The sequence below is a fragment of the Limanda limanda genome, chromosome 16 (genome assembly GCF_963576545.1).
Source record: "Limanda limanda chromosome 16, fLimLim1.1, whole genome shotgun sequence".
Taxonomy (NCBI): domain Eukaryota; kingdom Metazoa; phylum Chordata; class Actinopteri; order Pleuronectiformes; family Pleuronectidae; genus Limanda; species Limanda limanda.
In genome coordinates this window covers 25,662,868-25,677,221 of record NC_083651.1, presented here as the reverse complement: position 1 = coordinate 25,677,221, position 14,354 = coordinate 25,662,868, and the positions used below count along the sequence as shown (strand labels likewise).

General features: G+C 40.2%; 1 protein-coding gene across 1 annotated transcript; it reads right to left on the bottom strand.

The window, feature by feature from the left end:
* Nucleotides 1–309: 309 nt before the first annotated feature.
* ubxn4 (UBX domain protein 4) lies at nucleotides 310–13,929 on the bottom strand. Its single transcript, XM_061088357.1, has 13 exons — nucleotides 13,727–13,929; nucleotides 13,119–13,221; nucleotides 12,257–12,285; nucleotides 11,805–11,923; nucleotides 10,981–11,149; nucleotides 8,596–8,707; nucleotides 6,902–6,956; nucleotides 5,719–5,883; nucleotides 5,009–5,136; nucleotides 4,705–4,807; nucleotides 3,207–3,338; nucleotides 2,319–2,533; nucleotides 310–1,810 (listed from the first exon to the last, which is right to left on the bottom strand). The coding sequence occupies exons 1-13, from the start codon at nucleotides 13,806–13,808 to the stop codon at nucleotides 1,681–1,683; spliced, it is 1,542 nt and encodes a 513-aa protein (XP_060944340.1). The 5' UTR covers nucleotides 13,809–13,929; the 3' UTR covers nucleotides 310–1,680.
* Nucleotides 13,930–14,354: the final 425 nt, after the last annotated feature.

The window sequence follows — 14,354 nt, the reverse complement described above, 5'->3', positions numbered from 1 at the left end:
ACATAATACTGAAGGACTTTTGGTCTAAATTTGTCATTCATGAAATAACAAATAATTTGATATACTTTTGTAATCTGTTGTGGCACTGTAATGCCGCCAAGTTATTATTTGGGTCAGATGTGTCTACTTTATAATAGATTTTAACAGGCTGAGGTAATATGACAATGTCAACTGATCAGAAAATAATCATGTTGGCTTATTTGAATATAAAAGAACAATTATTCAAGTCAAATGTCTAACTGAAGGCCTAAATAGGTTCACCCACGTGCGAAGAATTGGGATCAGGTCAACAAAGAACAAATACAGAAATTTGAAAAACAGATTGCTTTAATTTTCATATTGTATTGAGGAAACTTCAGTAGTTGCCCATTGTCAGCAGGTAGAAACACACGATGCCTAGGTGTGCGTGCTGTTGTACAGATATCTTTGTGAGGACCAGTTTGAGCCAACAACCTAGGGGGGGGGGGTACATTCTGCCCCCCCTTAATGGACTGTTCGGGGGTTAAGACTTTGTTTAAGGTAAGGATTAGAATTAGGTTTAGATTAGGTTAAGCATTTAGTTTGGATGTTTAGGGTAAGGAGCTAGGGATTGCATTATGCAAATGAGTTTCTTCGCCAATATCGTAGTATAAACATGTGTGTTTGTGTGCACAGTCCTCTGCCAGCAGTTTGCAAGCTGTTTGATGAAATGTTTTATACGTCCTAGACCTAGACAAAAATGTCTTCATTTTGCTGCTTGATGGAATAAGTCCCAATCACTTTTCAAAGTTAGACATTTCTAAATTGCATTGACTCCATAACAATGCATCCTCAGGTCTGATGGTTATTCATTTACTGTGGTGCCTGATAATCGTTATTAATAATTAGCTTATCATTTATCTGACAATTAACTACTGAGATCGAAAATCCAAAGAGGATACTGGTGTAGCTTAATGCACTCTGTGAAGCTGCTGTATTCTGAGCCAAAGTTAGGAGAAAAAGGAGGGCATAGGTTTGGAACACAGTATAAGAAAGGCCCTGTTCAGACCTGGTATCAACATCAGTCCTGATAATATCAAGAGGACAGCGTTAAGTACCTGTGTTTACACTAGGAATTAAATGGTTCCTCAATGCGTCTCCAGTGAACACTTGTGAACAGATCTCACGTCCCCACCCTATATGCTAATAATAATGTATTCTCAAAGGCCAAATTATGTATTTTTTTAACCGGTCTGTGTTTAAATATGTGTCTGATGTCACTGTGTGTGTTTGTCGGTTGGGAGGAGCTAGAGAGTGAGGCAAAAGAGTTGCATCAATTATTATGTGTTGATATCGTGATAGTTGCCACAAACAAATCGACGTATCGGCAATGAGAAACAACAAAATACATTTGATTCATTGAAACTGGAGCAGGTCAGAGGATGTCAGCTGAGTAGGTTGTCCTTCATATGTGGCCCAGAGGGCATTCGTTCACAGAGCGAGAGGAATGCGTCCCAGACCACCTCTAAATGTGGTTTGAGTGAACGGCTCTCAGAATGAATTCAGGACGCATTTGGGCATGTTCAGACCTGAACTTGGTGCTCACCACTTGTGACTTGATTACTCAGGATGGATGTTTATACCAAGCCTGAATGGGGTAGAAAACTAAAGCATCAGCCGGAGCAGCAACCCTAAACTGGTCAGACTGAATTAATTCACATTTTACATCTGCTGGGTAGAGTTCCCGTTCCAGGTGTTGTTCTCATCCTCACTGTCCTCCTGAGTCCTCAGGCTACAGATTTTACCCTCTTTTTTGAAGTCTTTGGGCCGCTTCTCTTGAGTGTGAGTTTCTCTGAGTGGACATAAAGGAAAATGGCATGTTATACAGTGTCACTTAACACATGGAAATTATGTGCATACAGTATACAACAATTAAAAAACACAGACCTCCCAAAATCTGCTGATGGAACTGAAATCGAATTAAACAAACATGACAACATGATAGAAAGAGTAACAGAAGAGTCAAAGTCACCTAGCTGATTCAATAGTATCCCAAAAATATGCCACACAACAGTATCTGTCTTAAATTTAGCTATGGATACATGAGCTACTGGTCCAGCAGGGCAAAGAGTACTGCACACACAATGGAACAACAGTGCAATACAGAGACTTTTTATATAATTGAAGAAAGTGTTAAATCATTTTAGAGCATTGTGAAACTGGCAGCACAACTCCTTATGGGGTAAAAAAAACGTAGGATAATTTTTTTCATATCAATTGCTATATATCAATTTTTTCAGCCTTTCTTGGTTGATGAAGAGTGTATTTGTTGTTTAGGTAGAGCAGTAGCTGTCCCTTACCTCTTTGCCTTGTCGGAGGCTGATGATGAGTTGGTATACGAGCTGGAAGGCTGGGTGGGGCCTTGGGATGCCGGTCCAGGAGGGGGGGGGGTTGTAAAAAGAAAGGTGCTGAGGAATCTCCATACAGCCAGTAGAGGATAGAGGAGTGTTCCCAGAACAGCCCAAATGCCATCCCCAGAGGACTGGACTACAGTGTTAGCAGGCCTGCCTGAATGCTGAATGAGAGAATACGAAATAACATAAGTAAGTTTATTTATAGAGCACATATAAATAAACTTGACTCAAGAAGCACGATTATGGAATGCTGTAACATTTATGGACATCAGTGAGTTTATTTTTCTCTGCTTCCCTATGCTATGCTAATCTCACCGCATTCTGACTGTACTGAACAGTAAGAGGCAAATGTGAGCCTTTCTCTTACACACTTTCCTTCCCCTTCTCTCACTCCCATTTAAACATAGTGTAAATGACACCATTTTGAGTCGAATAATTTTTACGTACGAAGAAATTGTCCCCATTTAGTTCAATTGTATTGGATTTGGCTGCAACGCTGTTTACCCATAAAAGTACTTGTGAGTAGATAATGAGTGAATTTTCTGTTTTCAGCGAACTATCCCTTCAACTTCATTGTTGCAGATGATGCAACGCCCCATTTATCCATGAACATAAATAACAATTCAGCTGATTTTTTTTAAGTTTGACATGCGAGTGATTATAAAAGAGCAGAATCACCGGTGCAGAGTAACACGCCTCATGAGTGAGGGGCGAATTAATTAAAAAGATTAATAATGTGTTTCACCATTCAGCAAAAACAAAAGAGAATTGACTTTGGTTAATATCAACCACCCCTACTCTGTTATAGCAAACATGCAATCTGGGTTCTCTCACCGGCAGAAGCACAATGGAAGCACTTGGAGCCAATTCCAGCTCTAGCAGAGATTTGTTCAGGTCTTCACTTGTGAACTCCCGCCGAGGGAACATGGTTGCTAGGGAGAAGTTGCCGTAACGGTTTCCCACTTCCTGAGACATGATCAGCACAAAAACATTAATAGTGATTAGACATGAAGAGATTTACAAGGTTACACATGCCACACTTTACAGCCAGGCCACACTGGATGCATGAGTGGCGCATGACTTTTTCAAGGCACATCTAGCTTTTCATTTCAGTGGCCGGTTAGAGTGACCCCACCGCCTGCGTTAAACCGTGTCGAAGGCTCATGTCTTGCTGCTCTTCAAGAGTGAATGTTGCCCATTTTCTCTGCAACCCTGCAGGTGGTTATCAGCAAAATAGACATTGAAAATGAACAGTTACATTGCAATACAAATTACAATATCTTTTGAATTTGTCAATAATTCAAAGAAGCACTAATTTCTGTTGACTGAATCCATTCATTTAAGGAACAAGGTTTTATTGTGCAGCATTTGCACGACCAGAAGATGCATGCCTTCATATTATAGAGTCCTGTTATTACGTAATTTGAGAACATAAGTCTACTTTTATATGCAGGTACGTAGGAGACACACCCTGGGTGAACAACAGATGTTCAGGAGGTGCAGCAAAACAACATTGTAGCCGTCACGCACTGCACGTACACCCAGTTTTGCCCAGACACTACTATTTCATTACTCAGAAATTATGCTGAATGATGTGGAATCATTTGGAAGTTGGACTCAAAACACCTGTCTATTGTTAAAAACTGGTAGGTAATTGGACAGCTTATTTTTCATGTCTAAATGGGAGAACCCCCTGCTCCCACACCACCAACATACAGCCACATACCTTTGTACACATACGTTTGTAGGATGTGCTCATAATATGTTCATATTAAATAAGACATTCCCTAACAATTCTTTGAGTCACTTCTTTTGCTTAATGTCAGATTACAGTCCAGATCTGTAGCAAAATATTTCTTCTTTTACCCATTCTAGGGTAAATAAAACAACAATTTGTATAATTTAGATGAAACACACTCGTGAAAACATCACTATGATTATTTTATATAAAATTTCTGTCAATAGATCCCTTTCACCTAAATCTTACACACTAGACCTTTAATAGAGGTGTAGGCTTTAAATCAGAAAACAAAGCACCGAGTGAAAATCATCATCGAAATGGTTCAAACCATATGTCTCACCATACATCCAGCCAAACAACACTGCTGAATGTGATGAGTGCAGTTGCTAACCTGGCATCTTCATAGTATGGGAAAATGCTACTTCAAACTGGCAATAGAGTTTGTGGGAATCTCAGAAATGATATGATATAATAATGACATAACCCTAGTTCTGTGTTTAAAATCTATTTCATGGTTCTGGTGAATGAAGACAGTAAAAACAAAAACAAAAAGAGGAGGGACGACTTATTAGAAACATTAGTAAGACAGACCTGAACAGCAAAGTGACGTGCCTCCTGCAGTGTGCTCTGAGAGGGGAACTGGTTGGTGAGAGATGACCCGTCTGGGAGGCGGAACTGTATTCTTGCTATGGTACTACATACACAAAAAAAATTCAAGGAATACAATTCACAAACCCTGCATCCAACAAAAGTAACGGATAAAAAGGTTTTTACCCCCATTAAAACAATCTCAAATCTCTCACTCTCTACGCTTATTGATCAGCTGATTGTGGTCATTTCTAGAATTCTGGAAGCACGCACACACCCACAACTCCTTGGTCTCTGGACTTTTTACCTCCTCTGCCTGACCAATGTCTCCTTCCTGGCCTCCTGTTCTGCCTGTCGGGCCTGCAGCAGAGCATCTTTAACAGCTTTGTCCTCTTCCTGGGTTTTAGAATAGCGGGCTGCTCTGTCAGCTCGGTCCTGCAGGACAGAGAGGACAGACAGGTGCAACAGATCAAGTTAAATCTGGAAATCTTGCATTGATTTCAGACTTTTGTATCATTCCAGTTATAGAGCTGACACCTCAATATATATTTGTGACAACACTAGCTTAGAAAGGGCAGAATATGAAACTATAATATAATAGCTCATAAGGAACATGCTCGATTAAAAGGGTCTCCAAAGCTCTGACTGATATAAAACCAGTCAGTCTCGGATTCCAGGTTAACAGTTAAAAGTAAACAAGGAGGAAATGTGAAGTTTGTAAGAATAGCAAATAACAATGAGACCAAAAGAGAAGCCAAAAAAAACATTTATAAAACATGAACAATTAAAAACAATAAACTACTATCTATACATAGTCCCCTTCCAACCTCTCCGGGGTTGATGAACTAGCTATGTTGAGGACTCTCTAATATTGTTATCGTGACCACTTAATTGATAAAAGGCATCATCAGCCCCACCCAAAATGATCAACCTTTCTGAATGTAATTTCTCATAGATCATTTGGCAGCCAGATAGCAGTTTTCCACACTTCCTCAACATTGAGAAGATAGAGGTTACCATAGCAATTTGAAGTTTGACCCGGTCCCTGGCAGCCTTCTCCTCTGCCTTCTCCCGATTCCTCTCATTCAGGAGACGCTTAGTCTTGTCGTCTTCTTGTTTCTTTTTTAAGTCCTGCACGTCCTTCCCAATCTTCCGCCGCTCCATTTCCTTTCTGATCTCATCCTGAATCATGAAACACACAGGCTGTATTGGGCCACAATAATGATGTGCAGTTGTTCAAACTAACATAATGTACGAATAAAATAAAGCTCTAATGGTCAGTGCTGTGAATTTAATGCTGTGCCTGTGCTCGTATAAACTGAGGTTTACTGCCAAACCTGCTCAAGCAGGTCAGCACTTTTCATTACATAAGACAGTGTGACATACAGTAAAGTGAAAGTTACCAATCACCTCATTGTTCACTTGGCCTCCTGTTCATACCCAAAAAGACACCACAAAGTCAGTATAAGAGCTGCTTGTGTAAAATGTATCAAACACAAATCATTTCTGTGCATTTTCAGTATCAGAGTAAGAAAAGTGCAATTACAGAATTACAGATGCTGTGAGTAATTCTCCTCATAGTGTGCACCATTGTTCTAATCAGGGGGGAAACACTGTTTTTCTGTGACAGAGGAAAGGGAACACGTCTTCAAGTGAGCTCAAAAGGATGTAATTATGTTTTGTACAATTAAAAAAGTGTCACCTCACTCTTTATCCAGCAGCTAAATGTTGCTAGGTTGTTGCAGTAAAACACATTAAAGCTGTTATTGGCAATCCTGGAAAAGCTAGCAAGAGCCGGTTAAACTTTGAAAAAATGCAACGGATATATCCAACCCCCTCCCATCTTGTCAAAGCTACGCCTTCGAAATGAATGGACATGTACTGCCTGACAGAAGACTATAAGCCCACTTTTCTGACTTTCTTGTTAAAGTCTACAGTCTAAAAAGTTGAACACTTGACGTTGCTCCGCTCGTCTGTGGTGCCTCTTCTGCTGCTGCTAACAGGTGAGCCCATATATTTGTTACAAGCCAGTACAAAGACAAACAGCCTCACCTTTGATTGTTACTTTGCCATCTATAGTATAAAACCCAAAATACTTCCACTTCTTATATGCTCTCGTGTCATGATTGTCTGCTAAGGATGGCTGTACTTGCTAGCGCCCATCGCAGAACAACGGTAAATTCCTTAACAGTATCTTTACCTCTTCTTCTCCTTTCTTCTTTTGCTCTTGTCTCTCCTCCAGTTTTTTGTTTAACCTAACAGAATAGAACAATGTATGATACAATAAACACACTTATCTTGACAATATGACTACAGCACTGCATGGCCTTTCTTTCACTTTCTTTATTCATCATAATTTTTTACCCGCAGAGCAGTTAATGGTCTGGATTATGAACTAGGGTTGCACGATATATCGATAATGTATCGTCATCGCGATATCAACATGCACGATATACATATCCCAAAAAGCAACTTGAACTGCTATAAATGGCGTTCCATGTGCCATGTATTCACACTCTGCATGTCAATATATTTGGCAAATTGGATGGAGCCCTGTTGCCCTAGATTATAAATTTAAAGTATTCAGATCATATTCGGGATCTTCCGTCAATGAATCATTGTGGGAAGAAGAGATTTTTGAGAGAAAGAGTATTGCAAGAAGGCTCTGTCAAGTGCCGCCTCCTCCCGACTAAATTCTACTATGGAAACTTCTAGTGATCACGTTTGACCCGGGTCAAATTAATCACTATGAGTGGTTGATCATGTAAAATAATTCCATATTTTATGATAGTACCAGAACCTGAGGGAAAAGAACACACACACAGACTCTGCTTATCTCTCTCTTAGGTCTCTTTGTCTGTCTCTTTCAGACTCAGCGGACATCTCTGGCTTGCTACAAATTAAAGGTTGATTTGTTTGAAATGATCCCACAATATCAACCCTTATCATCACATAATGATTGATACTTTTCTTAATGAGATAAATCTTTCGTCAGAGCAGCGTGCTCAATCATCAGCTGTTCCACTCTCTCTTTTCCTCAGACACACATGTAAACTCAGACTGGGTAAAAACATCCACATTTGTAAACTTAGACAATATATGGAGAGCCTGAGGAGACGGCTGAGACGCTCAGTTTGGCTTGACGCAGTAGGTGCAGTGCGAGTGATAGAGACACAGAGAAGAGCAGAAAATTACTGACAGAGCTTTTCTCAAACAAAAAAATCTATAAAAATCATGATCCAAAAATGCACACTGTAAGCGAACTTAGTGGGATGTGCATGGCTCCCTGGGTGTCTGCCCTGGACTTTGTGCCACCGTGGCCCGGCTGTGCGCCTTCCCCCTAGGGCTGTGGAGCTGTCTGAGGTCCCTGTGTTTGTAGCCAGGTGGCATTTCCTCTTCAATACAACCATGTTGTTGGAATGGAAATAATGCATTTCATTTTGTTTCAGTGTCTGCATAGACCACTTACGTATGGTGTCTATGTTAGCAGTGAAACCAAAGCAGAAAAACTTCAACACTGTATTCTTAATAATTTGTATATCTATCGCAAGTCATATAGTTTTTGCAATATTCAACAAAATTAACGCATATCGCATGTTTTCCTAATATCGTGCAGCCCTACTATGAAGTGTCAATGTCAATGTATCAGCTCTTGAGACATTTATACTTTGTTACAGGTAGAATTATGTACCCTGTAATTTAAATCTGTAAGTGTAGGCGAGTCAACTCTGGTGTTTAGCTGTAGTTAAACCTTTTATTATTGTGAAGTATTTCTAATGTGCGGTAATGCTTTTATACTAATTAATAGTAAAAAAAATTTTGGATGAAGACTACAGTGCCAACACCTCAATACAGAAAACATTTTCTGTCTAGAACACATATTTGATCTTCTACCTTTGCACTTTAGAGTCCAGGTTTTCCTCACTCTGAGCACAGTCAGTAGCGTCATCTGAAGATGCATTCTCTGCAAGAGTCACTGGGGCATCTCCTGAGCTCGATAGAGGTGCTACACACAACAGGAACACAAAATGAAAGCACTGGGTTAACTGGCAACTCCACACCTTGTCAGCACAAAGCAAACAAATACTATCCGTATTCACCCTTGAATTCTGTTTGCAATCATCTGTCTCATCTACTAAACTCAACAAAAACATAAATGCAAAACCTATATTTTGTTCATGAATGGAAGTTAAAGACGTAAGATTTCAGACAGAATATATTTTTTAAATGTGTAGTTAATCTTGAACAAAAACATTTATTAGGCATGGAACAACAGTTTCACTGAGTTTGATAGGAAACCAGTATGACAACCATTTGCCTCACGCAGTGCGACATATCTTTTTTGCATAGAGTTGATCAGGTTATTGATTGTGGCCGGTGGAAATTTGGTCCACTCCTCACCAATGGCTATGCAAAGTTGCTGGATATTGGCAGAAATCGGAACCTGCTGTCGTACACGTCTATCGAAAGCATCCAAAAAATGCTCAATAGGTAACATTTATGCAGGCCATGTAAGAACTTGCATGTTTTCAGCTTCCAGGAATTGTATTTCGCCCTGTGGTCGGGTTGTGCGCCTTCTCCCTTGGGCTCAGGAGCTGTCCTTAGTCTCTGTGTCCGTAGCCAGGGACTGTTCCTAATATCATGCAGCCCTGATCTGGGAAGTGAATAGACGCCGGGCGTTTGCCTAATCAAGTCATAAATGACGACGTACTGCAGTCAGGTTCAGACCCGGTGAGGCCCGTGAGCACTAGCCAGTCTTTCCTGAGACAATTTCTGACCTTTTATGCAGAAATTCTGCAGCTGTCCAAACCAAACCAGTGGTTTGATCAGTTGTCTGGGTGGCTGATCTCAGCCGATCTCTTAGTTGAAGACGCAGGATGTGGTGGTCCTGGACTGGCGTGATTAAACATGGTCTGCGGTTGTGAGGCCGGATGATCATACTAAATTCTCGGAAACGATGATAGAGCCGACTTATGGTGGTGAAAGGAACATTAAGTTCCTGTGCAGTTCTCTGGTGGAAATTCCTGCAGTTAGCATGCCCATTGCCAACCCTCTAAAAACTTGTGGCATTGTGTTGCATGGCAGAACTGAACATTTTAGAGTGGCCTTTTATTGTGCGCAGTTCCCCCCTGTGCAGGAATTATGCTCCTTAATCACCATCCTGACATACCTCACCTGCCAGGTGAATGGATTATCTTAGCAAAGGTGAAGTGCTCACTAATACAGTTTAAACTAATTTGTGATCAAACTTTGAGAGAAATAAGCCTTTTGTGTGCAGAGAAAAGACTTAGATCTTTGAATCTCTGCTTAACATCACTGAACGCATCAAGACTGCCTGCTCTCTCTTTAAACACTGAAAAGTGTTAAAGAACTCAACCATAAGGTTAATAAGTAACTCTCTTGCCTGTGCGTGTCTCCAAAACCAAGACACAATTTCATATAATCCTCAGGGACCATGCACCAACATCTCTGTGGTACATTGGTCACTTAACAGTCTCCTCCAACTTTTTAGAGAACACTGACTAAGGTGCCTTTTTCTCTTCTTCAGTTAAAAAAAGATTGTCTCTCACTGCCAGAACAGCATGTTTCACTGTGAATAATGATGATTGACATCTATTTTGGCAGGGTGAATTCATTTCATACACATTATAATTACAGTGAGCTGAAACGTCTTTTCTGGTGTGCATTCTGTTATGTCACATTGTGAATGTGGTTGTGAATAATAACTTTCTTCTTTCTGTAATGCTTACACTTTATTGGAGTTTTCATGAATTTGATATAAACTAATTTATCTGACATAAGTTTGAAAGTTAGAAAAAAATTAATGAAAGGAACCAAACAGACAATGAGATGTGCTCTTCAGTTACCTAATGAGTGGATTCAGAACTTTTAATTCATTTCAAAAGTTAGATTTAAAACCTTCCACTGAACTGAGTGGCCTTTATTATTGGTAAAAGGATAATTGGAAATAGTTGTCAGTGCCGATGCAGTGGCTGGGTTGTCAGGCTTGCTTCCAGAGACAATAACTTGCTGTTGCCACAAGAGGGTGTAAATTAAAGATTACTACAAACAGGCCACATAATGTCTGTTATTAGCACAGTTCTGGGATCAGATTTAAGGAGAGATATCACTTCCACTTAAATATTGTTTTATTTAGGTCTATTTTTAGATTAACGGGTCAAGCACTGCTTGACTTCCTTGCCTTGACAGCCGACTCCTGCTCAGTGCAGATGTTAACACCAAATCTAAACAGGATCCGAGTGATCCAGGCTCACTCACCTTTTGCACTTCCTGATACTGCTGCAAGATCTGTGGCTTCTGCTGCTGACCTGACGGGCTTTGCGGGAGCTGAGGCTACAGCAGATTCTGTGATGTTCTGTGAGCTGGTCTCCACAGGAGTACTTGCCTCTGGAAACACTGTGGCACCTCCAATCTGATCAGTATGCATCTGTTAGATGACAGGGAGGAAGATCATCACCCGAAAGAACATCATGTATATTCAGTAGCTCAAATTTTGAAGGATCTTGTCCAAGTCCTTACAAATTAATACAGTGTAATGTAGCAAAATGCAATAAAGCACATTGGGACATTATATCGTGATGTAAATGTAAGATTGCCCAATGGCCACTGAACCAAAAATGAATTAAACAATAAAGGAATGTTAAGAAAAGATCAAGTTTGTCATCACTGGTTTGTTACATGAACCTAGTTCGTGAGGCCACAGAGACCTTAACCTTTGGCTACCGAATCAAATCAGTTAATCCTTGAGTTCCAGTGAATGTTTGTGCCAAATGAGGACAACCCAGAAACACAAGGTCTCCAGCTACTGGCTGGAAGATAAATCATGACAGCAGTTGTGGCATTCAAAATAAGTGACCACAGAGGTTGTTAAATTACCATCTAAATGAGCTCCTGCATTTATGATGTATAACAGGAAAATGTCTGTATCCAAAACAATGTTAGAAATGTACCTGCAGGAGATTTTCTTTTTTCACAAAAACAATTCCAGTGCAACAAACACAAGTTTGTGCTAGATAAAAAAGACTGGAAAACAGTGGTGAGATCCCTGTAAACTGTATACAATCCCACCTTTGTGCCCATACCTGCTTAACTCTGTTGATTCTTTTAATCAGTTCTTCCGCGGACAAACTCCCAGCGATGACCTCCAGAGGAATTCCATTCTCCCCAATAAAGAAGCAAGAGGGAATGCACACTACTGGATCTTCATACAGAAAGCTTAAGGAAAAAGCCCCCCAACAACTATTTTAATACTGACTTTTCGCAAAGGCGTTTCTGCATTGTCGCATTTTTTTTTTTTAAGTGCATCCTACAGCCTGGGAAGCTGGCAAACAGTTCCATGGTCTATCACAGGCCAGAAGCACTGTTCTGGTCTAAAAACAAGTCATGTGGGTTTGTGTCAACAGTATATATTGGCCTAGCAAATACAGGAATGCAATAAATAACTTTTCTCAGAGATGAAACAATAAATACAAAAAAAATTCTGTTGAAGTTCCACTATAGTTCCGCCGAAGAGGAATGGCCAACAAAAGGATACAGAACTGGGAGAACTGCATACATGCTTCACTGTTGAAAAAAAATAAAACATTGTGTATATAGTATACATATTAGCATGTCTATTCTTTAAATGATTGACATCAAACACGCATCAGATTGATCGCAGTTAATAGGTTGTGGATTTGAGCAAAATGTAGAAGTTATTTGTTTTGCTGAGAATCACAGAATATTTAAATAATAATATCAAGAAGAAGAAATATAAGGGAATTCAAGATTGTCTTCTTAATATTGGGCAGATATACTTCAGTTAATTGTAAAGACAGGTCAGCTAACTTCAAGCTTTGGGTATATACAGTACATAATATATCACCAGTTTCCTACAAGTCAAACATAAAGAAGTGTGATGGGTAGTAAAAATCAACATGTATTAATAGTGAGTGGTAGATGGTTTGGATTTGTCTCAGGTGGTCACTGTTACAAGATAAGTGCAGTTAGATACTTGTTTTTCTCAAATAGGGATAAAATAAATCTGCACATGTTGCTGAAAAAGATTGGCTTTGTAACAAACTTCTGGATCTGCCATTAAAGAAAGAAATGATTTAACTTAAATTGGAAAAAAGGGTGCCTGATACAATTTTTTTTAAAAGACCAGTGAAATTGGATAAAATATTATTATGAAATTCAAATACAGTTAAATTGCGGGGCTAGCATCTAATGAGTAAATATTTTCTAGAAAAAAAACAGACTCCTCAGGCACCAATGATTCAGAACACTGAATATCAACATCATGCTTTACTTCTGCCAGAAAGCAGTGGTGAGTGCTGGAAACATCTTGAGGACAGTGACTTCCCCACACACAAAACTTCAGAAGAGACACTGTGCATGTAGTGAGTTCATTATACCTCTTGGCATCGACATTAATGGCCACACAGCAGTTGAGTGCTGCCTCTGAGACTGTGTCGTCCTCCCAGCTGGACATCAGCAGTGCGGACTGTTCATCTTCGCCTGAGAAGACAGTGACAGTGTTGACATTCATTAAAACACCCTGTCACGTTATGGTGGAACAGCTGAAGAACTCCTACTGCTGCCTATGATGCAATAATGGCCCAGCACAAACTAATAACATTTACCTGGCTAAGGTGTCACTTCAAGTGTGAACCGACTGTATCCACCCTGCCAGGGGGTAATATCAGATATGACTAACATATTTGTAGCTGCTGTGACGTAGCCTGTGCTCTTTGGAGGGTAGTTAATCTGGCAGGGTATTAATAAAGACAACAGACTATGTTACAGGCCATCCGTAGCCAACAGCTCAGGCTATCATCGTGTTTGTTTTACTACGTTCGACCTCTTGTTTGCGTTGTCACGATGTGACGACACTCCTCGTTTCTTTGACAGCTCGTCGACCATGCTAACTTGCTAATGGTTAGCTGACTGGCCCCCTATAACTTGTTACCGATACAAGCTAGCGTTAGCATGAGGCTAAGTGACACACACACACATACGTTACCGGTAATGACGACGACAAAAACGAAGCCCCGCTGCTTGGCTGAGGTAATGGCAGCAGAAATCGAGCCTTCGAACCAAAGCATGTTTCCGAGCTGTGTTTTCTGCCGCTGCTCTGGTGACGATGTCGGGCAGCTAAGCTAAATGTGACATGGGTTCAGGAAGCTCAGCCTGAGACATTGAACAAGTATTACACGGCGCTGCCGCTCAGCTCTACAGCACTAATATCCACTGTGGCCACTTGCGGTATTATAACAACTGTCCAAACAGCGTCGTCACAACAGATGGAACACCTGAAAAAGAAACTAAAACTGTTGACGTGTAACCTTCAGTTATTCGATTAGTCTTAATATTGTGTATTTATGATCTATGGGGGTTTAATCGTGACTAATGTCCCTCACAGCCCAGAGAGCTGGGTGTCCCCCGGGTGGAAGCAAACTCTATTAAAGTTAGGAAAGATTGAATAAATTACTCAATGCGAACCTATTTCACACATTGTGCTTTGATTTGCTTGTCTATTGTTTGCCTTTGATCTCAAACTTTTTTTAATCGAGTAACTGACATGAAGTATGTGCTATAACTACATTAACAATTCTTCAGTGAAGTTTAATGACGTTTTGATTCGACCACTG

Coding starts and splice junctions, on each gene's coding strand:
- ubxn4 (XM_061088357.1), bottom strand. CDS start 13,808: ATGCTTTGGTTCGAAGGCTCGATTTCTGCTGCCATTACCTCAGCCAAG. Junction 12,286..13,118: donor ATTAATGTCGATGCCAAGAG/GTATAATGAACT, acceptor TTTTTTCAACAG/TGAAGCATGTATGCAGTTCT. Junction 6,957..8,595: donor CTGGACTCTAAAGTGCAAAG/GTAGAAGATCAA, acceptor CTATTCTGTTAG/GTTAAACAAAAAACTGGAGG.